The sequence below is a fragment of the Indicator indicator genome, chromosome 14 (genome assembly GCF_027791375.1).
Source record: "Indicator indicator isolate 239-I01 chromosome 14, UM_Iind_1.1, whole genome shotgun sequence".
In the NCBI taxonomy this organism is placed as follows: Eukaryota; Metazoa; Chordata; class Aves; order Piciformes; family Indicatoridae; genus Indicator; species Indicator indicator.
In genome coordinates, this window is record NC_072023.1 from 13,218,820 (window position 1) to 13,233,917 (window position 15,098).

The 15,098-nt window shown below is 38.5% G+C and overlaps 1 protein-coding gene across 2 annotated transcripts; it reads left to right on the top strand.

Annotated features, from left to right (window-relative positions):
• The first annotated feature begins 908 nt into the window (after positions 1–908).
• WASHC3 (WASH complex subunit 3) lies at positions 909–14,598 on the top strand. Of its 2 annotated transcripts, none has more exons than XM_054386663.1 (7): positions 909–959; positions 2,593–2,691; positions 4,915–4,980; positions 5,652–5,762; positions 6,779–6,889; positions 10,488–10,552; positions 13,758–14,598. In XM_054386663.1, the coding sequence occupies exons 1-7, from the start codon at positions 909–911 to the stop codon at positions 13,840–13,842; spliced, it is 588 nt and encodes a 195-aa protein (XP_054242638.1). In that variant the 3' UTR covers positions 13,843–14,598. The 2 variants fall into 2 exon arrangements, with proteins under 2 accessions (XP_054242638.1, XP_054242639.1); XM_054386664.1 differs by having other exon boundaries at positions 5,652–5,759.
• The last annotated feature ends 500 nt before the right edge of the window (positions 14,599–15,098 follow it).

The following is a 15,098-nucleotide window of genomic DNA, read 5'->3' on the forward strand; positions in this document are numbered from 1 at the left end:
TACTGAGGTTCCTTGGCTGAAAAGGAATAGCCCTACTTATACCCTAAGCTTAGAAATCAAGTGGAAGTAGTGATAGGTATTGCTGAGTAAACCAAAAATTAGTCCACAGCTAGGTTTACCTTTACTTTTTTGCTTTTGTGTAAGCATTGAAGTACGGCAATCTTTCCAAACTCGATTGCAGCCACGCCTTTGTCTTTTTCGGAAGATCCCTATGTCATTCAGTGCTTGCTTATTTTCAGTATTCAAAGTATGGCCCTTCCCTACTCTATGCATAAAAGCACAGAAACAGTTTGTCACTGACTTTTTTCATTATTACTTTGACATCTGGCTACTGGGGAAGACAGTTTCACCTTCACGACCTGCGTTATCCAGGGCCTTGAACCTGTGAAGTACACCCCAGTGGACAGTCAGTGTGACCTGAAGCAGAGCTACGCTCAGAATCCCCCTCTCGCCACGGGTACCCCTTCGCCACTCCCTAACTCTCCCACAACTCCCCCAGCCCGGCCGAGACGATTTACACATGAAACCACACAGGTTTTGGGGGAAGCTGCGCATTTATACCTCAGGAACAGACGGACTGGTCTGCAGAGCGCCCTGCCACAGAGGTGGGTTATAAAGAGACGGGCTGAGGCGGTAGGAGGTGCGGTAAGAACATGCGGCACCGTAGCTCACCGAAGCGGCTCCTACCTTCCTCTCTCCCTCGGACTGCGCTTCCCATGGTGCTTTGCCCCGCGAGCGGAGCCGGAGCCTGCGCAGCGCCAGAGCCGCGCGCTCGCCGTAGCGCGCGTTTTGTTTCCGGGCCGAGGTCAAGAAGTCACGCGCGGAGTCGCTGAGGCTTCCGGGGTGCGGCGGGAGGTGGCCGCTGGGCGTGGGGTCGCTTTGTGTTCCGCGGCCTCAGACGCGCGGGGATGGACGAGGACGGGCTGCCTATAGTGGGCTCCGGCATTGACCTCACGAAGGTATGGGCTGTGGTCGCCTAGGGGTCCGGAGCTGTCCCATTTCCACCCAGGCGACGGCTGCGCTGGCCCTGGTGCTGGGCGAGCCGTATCTCTCCCCCCCCCTCCCCCACCCCCTCCGCTTCCCGGCCCGACCTGGCCTGGCCGTGGCGCTCGCCTCTGAGCCCGGTCGCTCCCTCGCCGGACCCCCGGGCGGCCTCGGCCAGGACAGCTGGTCCTAGGGTGACATGCTGGGGGCTACGGAGACAATATCGTCAGCACCTGCGGTCTTTGTACCAGCGGCCGAGTTCCCACAGCGGGGTTTTATCTTGAGCTGTGTCTCCAGGAGCGCGGTGTTACTGTTTGCCAGGGATGTTTTGCTACAATGTTCGTGGCAGTATTAGAATTAAATGTTAAAACGTTTCTGTCATAAAACGGTGAGGTAAATTCCGTTCAAAGCTGCTTATTCCTGGATTGTAATCACGCACAAACATGTTTTAGTTTTATGTCTCAAATATGGACATAATGATAGAGCAGTCCCAGATGCCCCAATGACCCATCGATCCTGGTTGCTACTCCATAAGCTTGTCATCAGGTCGTAAACCCTGTTTAACAGTGTTAGAACTACACAATTGAAGTTGAGGAAAGCCTGCCATACAGGTCCCCAGACTGAAAACTTGAGAGAACATCAACAGAAGTCTCACCAAAAAGGAGGACTTTTTAAGGCAGGCAAAGTGTAGTGAATGGCTACACTGACAAATGGAAGACTTAAAGAGGAGGTGAAGACCCAGAGAGTCACTGTGTTCACAGACTTGCTCAGGACAGCTGAAGCCTGACTGCAGTTGTTTTCACTTGTAAATCATTCACTTTAACCAATTACAATTCCATAGACTAATTTCCTGTGTGTTGTTTAAGACTTAAACAGTTGTCCAAGGTAATTAAACCTGAGGCACTGTAATTTTATGCATAAATGTGTGAATGTTTCCAATTCCAGTCTTAGATAGCAGTTCAAATAAAAATGCCAACTGTCTGTTACATTATAAGTACCAGACATTTTTTTTAACAAATGTATTCTACCTTTTAGTCTGAAAAGTATACATGCATCAGATCTGGCTTGGACGACTGGCACTGAAGTGTAATTTCATGATAGTCTGGGCTTGCAAATAAGAAAAGGTATTGGTAGCCATTGAAGACCAAGACAGTAATTTCACTACTCCTTGGTTATGTTGTTGGTTATAACTGAGTGTATGAATGACCAAGTTTTCTTTTCCTTCTTGAGCTTTGGAAGGAAAGATTCTGATTTCCTCTGTGTTTTAAAAAAAAACAACAACAACACTGATTTCGGGACTGTTCCCAATCTAATCTGAAATTATTTTCTTAAATTAAGGTAACAGTCTTTCATTTATGTGGATCATGTTGGCTCTTCTATGTATCCTGCAACTTTTCAGCTATCATGTTAGTAGCTTTTTAGTGAAAAAGGCTTTATATATGTATGCATACATGCATGAAAAAAATGTTAGTATATGTATGCATTCATAGCAAATGTACATAGAGCAGATTCTGAAATAGCTTCTCCTAAAACATTTGCTTTTTTTAACAGGCATTTGAATCCAAATGTAAGAATTGGCATCTAATCTAGTTTTCTTATTTAATGCAGGTTCCTGCTATACAGCAGAAAAGAACTGTAGCATTTCTAAACCAGTTTGTGGTTCACACGGTGCAGTTTCTCAACCGCTTTTCTACGGTATGTGAAGAGGTATGTTGATTATTATTTTCTATCTTTCAATTTATACAGTAAAATATCATAGAAATAAGAACCATTCACTTCAATGTCTTTGATGCAATAATACTGGTAGCTTAGAATTTATTTTTTTCTGTTTGAGGTTTATCTTGAGTAAGTGCTTAAGAGATTTTTTTTTCACCAATATATTCACATGAACTGCTGATTATACCACACTTAATCCTGTTTCCATAAACTTTTGTACTTGGCACAGTCTTTGAACTTTTTGATACATGTGAGTTGTTCTGAGCAGCCCCATCTAAAGACAATGTCTTATTTAGGAAGAAGGATGCCATATTCCTGTGGTGCTGAATCCATTTTGACAATCAGTACCTTCTCATTTGTGTCCCAGCATATTGCATTAAAACTTGCTTCTAGATTTTACTGCTTTAATTTAAAAGGGTTATACACTGAGCTCTGAATGTAAATAATTTTGATGCAGGAAGAAAGGACATTTTTGGCAATTGTAACATAAAGCAATTTGTTTTAATGTCATGTAAAAAAAGAAAAATAAAAATATTTCGTGTAAGCATTTTTATGGTCACCTTAGTGTCAGTGGAAATCTACCAGACTGACAGGACAATATCCCCTGAACAGGGCAAGAGAGCTTCCTACTTTGTAGAAAGTATGTTTTTCTGATGTGACTTTGAGCTTAACCTTTTTGTCATTAGCAGGTTTTTTTTGTAACTGTTACCCGGTTTATTCAACAAAGACTATTATATAGCCCTAGCCAGCAGAGCTAGGGCAGCAGTCAAATCCAATTAGACTAAGCCTTGTCATCTGAGAAATTCTGTTATTTTTTAGTAAAGTTTAGAGCCAGACCCATGACAAGTATAAAATTTGTTTACCGCATCAACATATGGAGCTTCAGAGGGGGGAAAAAAGATTATTTTTTTTCTAGATTTTTAAACTTAGTGTAACTTGATGCATGGGACAGTGTAGAAGCCTAGTGATGCTGTTGTCAATTGTCCAAAACTCAGTTGTCACATTATCTCAAGATTACCTCTTGCATAGGCACTATGGAAATCAGAACACATATATTTAAAGCCATCTTCATCATGCAGCAACTCTGTGAAGTAATTTTAATAAAAATTATTACTTAACCTAACTGTGTTGTTACCCAAGAGACTAAATACTTGCTTTATAAACTCCTCGGAAAAAATATTTTTATTTATGAAGTACAAAAGTGGTTTTAATGTGAAAAGTCCTAGTCTGAATCAACAGAAGTTCAAAATCATGGCTCATGCCATGCTTAACTCTAAATTTCTTTGCTCTTGTCTAGTTAAACTTGCCTATAAAGCTATAAAACTTTTGTACATCTTTCTTCCTGTTTCACCAGCTACATATAGGGCACATAGTACCATTCAGTAGGAAAAAATTGCTCTTCATGAACAAAGAACCATCTGTAAACAAGTCAGGGCACTATCCAAAAAGACTAACTGCTGTCAGTCTCTTTTTACTTCTTCTAGCATATTGGCAGAAACAGCATTTTCTTAGGGTGTTAAAGTTCTGCTTCAGAGCCAGGCAGAATCTTGCCAGTATGCCAGAAAGCTGTCAGAGTGGTATATATCTGCCAGCCAGTATGCTAGCCAACTTGACTTGGACAGGTCTGGTGGAGTATGGTAGCAATTAGTTAAAAGAGTGACAGTTCTACTAGACTAATTTAGAAAAAAAAAAGTGTCAAAATTTGATTGAGGTGCACCTGGAGGATAAAAAGCTTCTGGGTAGTTCTGGTTCACTGTGCATTTTGAATGTATAGGACTTTTAATCACTTTTATAAATACTTTCTATTTGCTCAGTTACATACACACACATCCCATCTTTTTGTCTTCCATGTTTGGAAAAATTTTGAAGAAGGATGTTTTGATACCTGCAAGAGTACAATATGTCTACCACTGTTCTCCAGTTGTCTAAAGTAATACCCTGTTTACTTTGGCTTTCTTTTGTAGATAGTCTGTCCTCATTTCTGTCAGTCATCATTTGGGAAAGCTAACTGCCCAGTCAAATACTTAAAATTTGAACCACTGTAATAAAAGTGGATGTCATTGCTTCATTGTTTGATAATGTTGTCATCACATTTATACTTTGCCTTTAGCAGACAGAGGATGAAAGTGATTTTGTTCAGCTAGATGTGAACTGACTTACACGTGTAAGTGGCCCAGGAGGGTGTTTCCCCTTCCTAATTGTTTTCTGTTCTAGAAATTGTCGGCACTCTCTCTCCGTATCCAGCAAATTGAAACGACACTCAATATTTTGGATGCAAAGGTTTGTATATGCACAGCTTTGTCTTTTAACAGTGACAGCCTCTTAGATTGCCTGAACTAGCTTCCTTTTCATAGTCTGGATTGAGCAAATAAGTTCTCATTGATTTGAAGGAGCTAATACAAAATGCTTGCATGGCAATTTCTCTCTTTGCATGCCTTGACACTGACATTGTTCAACATTGTGCATGTAGCTGACACAGAGGAAAGGAAGTAACCATGCTAGAAGTGTTGAGTTTGTCTCTGTTAAACACTGAACGGGAAAAAAGATGTAGAAAATTGCAAAATCTGTAACTAGTAATCGATCTGTTAGGTAGTAGAGCTGTTCTTGTCATGATTTCTTCCACTGCAGAGGAAGTAGAGAAGATGTTATGGCTCTTGCCTGGTTGGTAAGTGTAGTAGCAAAATGCTGGGGATGTGTTGAGGCCTTTCCTGCGCTGCACGCTTGGGCTAACAGTGAAAACGCTCATGGAGAGACTTGGGATTTTTTGTTGTAGAAGCCACCTGAATAGAAGAATCTTTTTTTTTGTCAATCAATATACCAAAACTAGTGACAAAAGTTTACAATGTTACTAATGTGAAACCTATCTGGGGAGTGTATGGTAAGCAGTTTTTATTGTATGTGTGCAATTATGATATGCTTAATGCTTTTTTGATGATGTTTTATTCATACAGTTATCCTCTATTCCTGGCCTAGAGGATGTCAAATTTGAAGTATCCAGTACAAATATAAATAGTGTTACAAATGGTCCTGTGGCAGAAGCTACTACGGATCAACAGCCAGCTGTATCACCTCAGTCTGCAGTAAGTAATGAAGCATAACTGATACACTGAAGGAATGTACCTTTCTATATCAATCGACTGTAAAGATCTAAAACTACATTTTTTTACTAACAGAACTGGTTTAAGTGTCTTAAATCAAAGTAAAGTATACTGTTTCTTCAATATGTGGCTTAAATAATTAGAACTAACTCAAATCTAATGCTTAAATGCCTCCTTCTTCACACTAGAACGTGAATGCTAATTACATCAAGGGACTGAATGAAAAGTGAATGAACCCTCCTATTTGGTGGAGGTTGCTGTGGAGCAGCAGCAGCTGGAGTACTCTGCTGCTTTTCCCTGCCTGTTGAAGGTTGTAACAACATGGGAGACAGAATGGACAATTAGCATTGCATGTTTCAGTCATGCCACAAAACGACTCCCAGTTAACTCGTTTTCTTTGAAATGTGTCTCTTGAATGGCTGTTCCTGAAAGGAGATTTCCAGGGCTACTTTCAGCGGGTTAGTTTAACATCAAATATGTTGTCCTTTGAGGAGTACTATAGCTTCTTTTAATTACTTTTTGGTGATGTTGTCCATTTTTTATAAAAATATGTTTCTGTATGAAGCACTTGCCAGGGAATCAAATATTTTGAGGAAAAATTGTAATGGACTGCTAGAGGAGATATAGAGATACAAACTTTAAAAAAAAGTTGTGAATATTTAAATATAGTTCTGTTTTATTCATTAAATACAACAAACTTAACAGGGCAGTTATAGGCTTTTTTTTCCCCTCAGGTGTGTCATAATTTAAAATGGTGACTGAAAGTAGAAAGTCACACTTGTAACAGTCAATAATGATCAAGCTGTGGTTTGTGTATTCATACATCTTGGAAATTTCTGATGCTATGAGCGTAGATCAGAATGATCTTGATAAAAGAAAGTTGCACTTTACCCTCAAATCACAAACTTCATGGATTGAAATCTCTGCATGCTTCTGGTTAGCATACCTTATGAAAAAAATGTTACCTTCTTTCTGTACAGCAGAACAGTATGCATGAAGAAGGCTTACAGAAAACGGAGGCAGTAACAGAAAATGTCATAACTGTGTCCAAGGATCCAAGATATGCCAGATATCTCAAAATGGTACAAGTGGTGAGTCATTTCCCTTATTCTTATGTGGAATGGCACATACAGTAAGTGAACATTAAATGTCTGAAGACACATGTTGCAACAGTAATCTTTAAGCTAGGATTATATACAAATATTTCTAGGACATTTCTAATAAATAAGCTGATGTAATGTATTCTGCCAATATGCTTGAACTGAGGGTGTGAAGATGTGTAAATACAGAGTGATAGTAGCTGGAGTCACAGAAGATGCCACTGAAAGTGTAGCTGCTCCAATAGGATTGGTGTCATTCCATACACACAGATATGATTATATTTTGGTTTTGCTGTAGGGTGCAAAATACAACTTTGCTAGTATAGTCCAGAGCCAGGAGTATTTGATACTTGTGTAGGGTTCAAAATAGAGATGCAAGTATTGCATTTGCTACTTGGTTCCACTTCAGTTTCCTGTTATTCATGATGTAGGCTTTATTTGCCTCTTATCTGTGGGTTGTTATACAGATAAATAGGAAATAAGTGAATGTAATTTCAATATTTACGTGTGTTAAAACTAATGAAGGAGCAAAAAGGACAATGGGAGGCTCTCAGTGAGTCCTGGAGCTCCAAGAGCAGATTTCTTTCACATTCACAAACTAAAAAATGAGATTGGAAACAAAGAGGAAAAAAAAAGGCAAAACTATCCTCATTTTCAAGCTGTCAGTGGAAATTTTCCTCCAAAAAACTAACTTCATGATTTCACTCCCTCTTCAGAGCAATTATTATAATTGGTGTTCTTGGTACTTCTGATGATGTTCCAGACTTTATTTTTTATTTCGGGCACAAATTGTCATTTTATGGGTAGCTTATTACAAACCATTTTGGAAACCTAGCAATGGGGTAAGAGCAGAGAGGAGAACACTATGTTAGTGTATTGATCTGATGCCAGGCTTCAAAGTGGATGTAAAAGTGCTGGATGGGCTAATTATTTTGACTTTTCTTTTTTTTTTTGGTGTCTGCTAGAGAAGTGAGATCTCACTTTCCACATTTATCCTTTGTACTGGCAGTTCCTGGTGACTCCTCTGCCAGTTGTAAACAGTGTGGTAGGAAAGTCAAACTAACATACTACAAATTAATGTGTGTTCCTGTATTTGCCAAACCTGTCTTCCCGTCCACTCAGGTATTACAGTTGGTGTCAATTATTTGCCCAAATTAAATTTCTAGCCGAAGATTTGTTTGAATTGGTTATTTATTTATTACAATATTTGTAGTATTCAAGAATTAGCACAATGAAGAGATACTTCTTTTGCACTAAAGAGCTGTTCTGTGAAGTAGTGACGTTCTCATTTCAATGGAAAGTTGGGCATACTAAATTCATGGTTTTTAAATATACACCAATAATATTCAAGCAAACCGTATAAAAACAGTGTTATACTCACTGCAAGTGTTCAGAACACTTCTGTTGACACTGTGAGAGGAGCAGTCTATAAGATTTCAGATAAACTTAAATTACAAATACTCTTAACATGATTACTGACTGCCCTGATACAGATTGGTACTTCCTTTAAAGAACTGAAATAAAAACTAAAGATGGAGAGCGCACTGTTCTTCAGGAATTGCCAGCACTTTCTGCACTACAGAGAACCAAAATCTGTTTTGCAACAAGATTGCTACTTGCACTGTGACTTCCTCAGGACCTGCACATTTCCCAAGCTGCAGGAGCAGGCTGGGAGCAGGGCTGGAGTATGTGTGGTGATTTGGATTATTTCAAATCTTAACTGGGCAGAACAGATGCAGTGGATATTTAGTACTCACTCCTGTGTTAGAAAAGTACACCTGTGCCATTTCAGTGGACCTGAATGATCAATGTAGTTACTGTTTAGGTTTAAAATAGTTGTTGGTTTTATTTTAGTAAGATTTAGGGACACAGCACCATTAGGGTCTGATTTTACAGATTAAAGCTTTTGGGAGTGTGAAAGATAAAGCAATTGTAATGCCCTAATTGTAATATAAACAGATATAGGTACAATTTTGGAATAAAACACTTCTCCAAGTGGGGATACAAAAATGTAACGGTTTCCAGCCCATTCTTAGAGGATCATACACCAAGCTCCCTTTCATTGAAAGAAAAACTACAAATTATTCTTTGCTTGATCTGACTCAGTCTTGTTTTCACATAGTTTGAACTGATGCATAAACACTTCATCAGTGACTTCTGAGTTGGGGACAGGAACTCTAAGAGCCGTCAGGTGAGGGAAGAAACATGAGATAGTACAAGACAATGTATAGACACACAATCCCTGGTGTCCAAACCTAGACTAGAATATTTTAAATTGTCACGAACCTTAGTTGTGAATTACTGAGAAATTCTTTATTACAAGCCGACACTTTGCAACTATTTGAGTCACATTTTTGCTGATACACTTAATAGATTGCTAAAACTATGTACCTGTCTGCATGCTGTTCCAGAACCTGCATGCACAGGTATTGATGGTGAGTCTTACTGTGAAACTGCACAAGGAGTAAGACAGCTAGCTTAGCTCTCACTTGGCCAGGTTAGCAATTGCAACTGTCACTGGTACCACATGCTTCTCTGGAACATTAGTCATGTCTGCCCTTTATTTTATCATTATTTTACTTATTTTGGATAAAAGGTAGTTGTCCTGTGCCAAAATAATCCTGCACTACTTTTCATTTAGGTTCTGAGGTCTGTGCTGAATTTCCTAGACCACCAGTAATTGTGTCTCTTGGAGATCAGAAATTTTGTTGTTTGTTGTTTTTTTTTTTTTTTTTTAATTGTTCCTTCTGTTATGGCATGCGTGCTTCAGGTGATTTTTCTGGTGGTTTGCAAGAGGGGATGGCAAAGCAACAAGTTATGTTTGAGCAGTGCTAGTGGAAACATGGGAGCAGTTTGTTGGAGTGTCTCTCATAAGACAATGTGTGTCAGCATGCTTGGGTATGCGATCCAAGATGAGGGGGTGTTTAGGTGGTGCTGAATAAGATGAAGAAGATGTGGAAGGACTTGTAGTCAAAAGAAGGAATTTTTTAAATGCATACATAGTTGGCTAAAATCTGTCCACAAGTCATAGAAGATTCTAGCTTGACCGTACAAGCACTTGTATTCAGAAGAATCACTTTTAAGTTGTGCTTCTGTTCTCATGCTCTGTTTGCCTTTTTTTCTGCTTCCTTTTTAAAGACTTTTGCAATTTTTAGCTCTGCCTTAGGGTATCTTTCCAGAGTTGTAGCAGATGCACTTTCTTGGTCTTCCTCTCTGGCCATAATTTCAGCATCTCCAAGGAGTCTTCCGTACCTTTCTAGCACAACTGCTCTCTGCTCTCTTTGTGCTACTTTGTGCTTTCTTCACATTCTCATCCATATACATAACAGGCTTCCTTATTTTGTGTGCATGAATTTTCAGTTCTCTCTCTGCAACTTTCTCTGCATGTTTTGACTTAAATATAAGGAGGATTGAAAGGGCCTTTAATCTCAGTCATTTCTTGCATCTGTGTTCAGAACTGATGGCAAGCAAGATTATCACTCCACAGTCTTGTTCAGCAATAAATGTGTGGAATGCATATAGTTGTGTGGAATTTAGTTCACCTGTTTGTGTCCAGTAGCTTCATATTATTCTTTCTCCTCCTACACAGGGTGTTCCTGTAATGGCAATACGAAACAAAATGATTTCTGAAGGGCTAAATCCAGATCTTCTCGAGTAAGTAATTTGTAACTTTCAGTAGGGCTGGAACACAGCCCTGTGTTTAAAAAAATTAGGAGAATTTTATAGCATTTCATAGGTCTGAAGAGAGCCATGAGTATCAAGGGAGGAGGGGTGCAATCTCAGCAGTGAGCTGTCTTCTCAGTTCTGTCTAGTCCAAGGCCTAGGAAATATAGAGACTGGAATATAAATGAGTAGTTACTGCACCTTCACAAACAGAACGTTGCAGGGCCTTACCTTTCAGACTTGAGAGGAAACAGAAGGACTTCTTCCACACCAAGCAGAGGTGGTGCAGTTGAAGGATATAGAAATGACAAGGTAACATTTGACAGTGCACATTTAGAGATGAGGGTTCAAATAATACCCCAGCAGCTGTTTTCACTGTTTTGTTTAGAAACTGAAGTTTTTCACACATATATTCTTTCAACATTTTAACAACAAAATGTCATCATTGTAGAGTAATAAGAACAAACTTTTTATTTTATTTTGCTGGATGCATGAGGGACAGCACAGTTGCTTCCAGATTCCCTCAGTGTAAATTGAAGTCAGCAGTTTGAAATAGTGACTGTTGATTGAGCTAACCAGATGTGAAAGACTACTAAGAATAGATACTCTCTTGCAAAGCTATTTGGCCGTAACGATGAATTTTAGGCTTATTTTACATTTGACATGCAATTTAGTTTTACTGACTGTTTCACAGAATTTGTTAAACTGATGAAAATATTAACTTTCAATCTTCCATTATAGCCACTAAACTGTTTGAAACACTTTTGCATCCTCTTCAGAAACTGTCAGTGAAAGTCTACTGCTTCTTTCCAGTGAATTCTTTGTATGTTTTGGAAAGGCTTGTTCTGAAACTAGTGACTTGCTTAAGAAAACAAAATGTAAGAAAACTGAAGTAGAATCACGTGTTGAATCGCTGTATCTCCCAGCTACATCCTGGTATCTAAATAAACCTAAAGTAGTTATTCCTTATTTGATATATTTACTGATTGAATAAGAAATAGAAATAAATAGAAATAAAAAAAAAAACAAACAAACAACCCACAAGTAAGAATGTTAGACAGGGTTATCTAGCATGGTTTTACTGTATGCATGTGTAATGTGCTGTATTTTTTAGTCTGCATTACTGGTCCATACATTTTCTATAAGTGCTGCTGTTGTCTCTGTTTTGGATGTATTTTTACAGTAGATGAAAGTAAGATAATAGGTTACCATTTCCAAAGCTTTATTAAAAGCCTACCTACTTTTATGTTGTCTGGTTTTGGTTAAGACAGAAATGTTACTACTGTGGATTTGGGCTCATGGAATATATTTGGGTTTTGGTCTCAAAGTCTATCTTCAAACATTCTGTGCACCACTAATGCTTAGGCAGATTTTCTTTAAAGTGTTAGTGGTTTGAAAACTGTATAGCAAATCCACCTGGTTAACAAACCCTAATTATTTGGCAAGGTGCATAATATTTTAAGGAGCCAGGACTGACTTTTCTTCAGTTTTCTTGATTTCTTGTCTCAATGTCATAGTTTTGTGGGTTTTGGTTGGTTTTTTTTATATATGTATCTTGCCCTTCACAGCACTTTTCTTGGGTCTTCAGGTTCCTTAGGCCTACTGATTCAATCCCAGTGAAAATTAGGAAAATGTATTTATTGCCTTACATTCAGCTGCTTACTGCAGACTCTCCCAGCTGCTTGCCAGTGACTGAGCGTGGGGTGTTTTTTGTGGCTGCAGAGCTTCTAATTCTAATAGTATGGAGCTGTTTATAGTCTCTTCCTTCAGCTGTTGTTGCTCCTTTCTCAACATTTTACAGAATTTGAAAACTGCCTATTCTGTCAAGCTCTCAATTTATTTATTTTCAGCTTTTGTTTCTTATCCTTCCTCTCTTGCCTGTCTACAATTTCAGGGATAGTTTGCCCTGCTTTCACAAACTAAAGGAATTTGTTGCCATCTTCCTCTCCTTACTGAAGGAGAGTTTTTGCACTTTTCTCTCCAGATCACATGTCTTTGCACAGCTCTTCTGTTTTGTCATTACCATGGCAACAAGGAATAATATTGTGAAGTGGTATTTGCATGAGAAAGCAAATGCTTTCTTAATTTATTTTAGAGGTGTGCAGGGGTAAGGGGGCAGGCTCTCTTGCAACTCTTTAATAGACTTCTCATTTTTGTACCCACGATGTTTGGAAACATTTTAAAGGTACCTAAGGGATTTCTGACAGAAGTTATAATAAATAGAACCAAAGCTGGAAGAGAAATTCTGTGGCATAACACACAGGGGGGGTAGCCCCAAGAAAAATAACAACAGGACAAATAAAAAAATTACTGCCTTAGTTTAAAATATTTTGTCAGAGAGCAGTTAACCATCATACAGGAAGCTAGTGTCTGTGAAGATCATTATTCTCCTTCCTCAAGTATAACTGTGTGTGTATTTTCTACCTGCATTTCAGAATTTAGCAGGTTCAGCCTTGCTTATGTTGTCAAACTCATTATGTACTTAGGAGGGAGACTCCAGGGAGAGCCTGCATATTCAGTCAGTAGGGTTAGTCTTTAGGTGGCTTGCTTCTCTCCCCTTCACTCCCAGTAGATTCCCTGAGAAAATGTTTTGACACAATGTTAAGATCCATCTTAAATAGTCTCTTTGAAACTAAATACAAGAGGTCTGATCATTAATAGTCAATAAAAATCCCATGGCTGCTCTTGCATGTCAAATTTAACCCAATGTTCTAGCCAAATTCCACTCTGAGTAATTCTTTTTTGCTTCTCTAAATTATCCCTGCAGTTTTAGTTGGATACAATATTGTTCATATCCTGTCTTTTATTTTCACGTACTATTTACACTGCTTAATGGTGTACAGGATGTTCCTTTCAGCCTTAGAACTTCAGAAAATTGAAAAAATCTGAATTAATCAGTATTGCCTGCTTTCAACTCTTTGAGTGTTGGCAATAATGACAGTTCACTAAAAGGTGTGCATTCAAACTCACAGCTAGAGTTTTGATGTCCAGTGAGTTTCTAGTGTTTATCTTCTGGTTGTGAGTGAAGCAATACCAATAAAGGTGTGAGCTCGTGAATCATAAGCAGTTAATGTGCTCAATGTGGAAATAGAGTGCATGCTGTTGTACTAAAAGGACATTAGCATTACCTGCTAAGTTGCTTGTGTTTTAGCCACCTTCTGTGATTTACAACATAAAACATTTTTGTTGCTTGCAGGACCCCAAATGCCCCTGTGCCTGCCTGGGGAGATGATGGGAAAGCAGAAGACAGTTCTGACAGTGAATCTTCATTTAGTGACTAACAAGACTTTTTGACCTTCAGAAACCTCTGTTAAATGCTAATGTGCTTGGAGCTTTAGCATACTGTGATTTTGCATGGGTCACATGAGTGACATGATTTATCTGACAGCATTTTTAAGAACTAGGATCCTCCATGTTCTCTCCCAGAAGGTTTGAACAGGCAACGTCCTTCAACTGGAATCTTTTCCACCAGGAAAAGGAATTATGAGATCCTTGCAATTTTTCTACTGCATTATTCAAGATTACTTTCTGATTCTTCTGAAATGCTGTCGGCCAGGCAATCTTTCATATTCTGGTATTTCACATTCTTCCTGAGACCAAGAGAAGACTAAAACTGAAACAAGATCTTAAGTATGTAAATGTGTTAGCTTTTATGACCAAGTCTTCATTGTCTTAGGTATTTATGCTACATCAGTAGGTTAACTGCTGTTTTTTTCCTGTAACAGCTTCCGTTTGAGTCTAGTAGACCTATTTAATCTCTTTATAACCAGTAAAACAGATTAATGCTTGAATCCCCACGAAAACATATATGCCCTAGAGAATGCCCAGAGATGGCATTTCAGTGATGAATTCAGTATTATTGGACACTCAGTAGTTAACACTTGGTAAAAGACAACATATCACCATATTAGCAATAAGTCTTTCAAAGATAAATGTTAAAATGTTATTTGAGAAAGCATATATTGAAGTACTGCTGACTTTTCTTAAGTCTGTATTTGAAAACTCATTGAAGCAATCTGTACACCAAGGTTGTGATTCTATTTTATATTCATACGTTGTTTAAACAAGATAATGAAAAGTATTCAGACGTCTCTGTAATTCATATTTCTCCAAAACTAATTACACTGAAGTTGCATCAGTCTGCTAGCTGAAGGGGAGAGGTTTGAAAACAGGGGTTTGGAGTTTATCCTAAAACCATGTTAGCACTCCCAACTAGAACTTCCCATAACCACTTCTAACAAGAAAATTTAAGGTAGGCTGAAATGAATGAAGGTTTTATGTTCAATACTCTTGAACTGATACTAACCTGTGTAAGCAAGTGGCATGATTTGAAGAGTCGATTTGAGACACAGAAATTGATTAGTTTTAAAATAATAACTAAGGTTACCAAAACACATTTAAAGAGGTATGATTTCCATCATTTATAATTTTAAAGAAGCTTTTTTTTTTTTTTTTTCAGTCTGAGAAGTCTAAAATCAGTTGCCTTCTACACCACTATAGACGTATTTTTATGTGGAATGTAAAAGAAAGCCTCTGG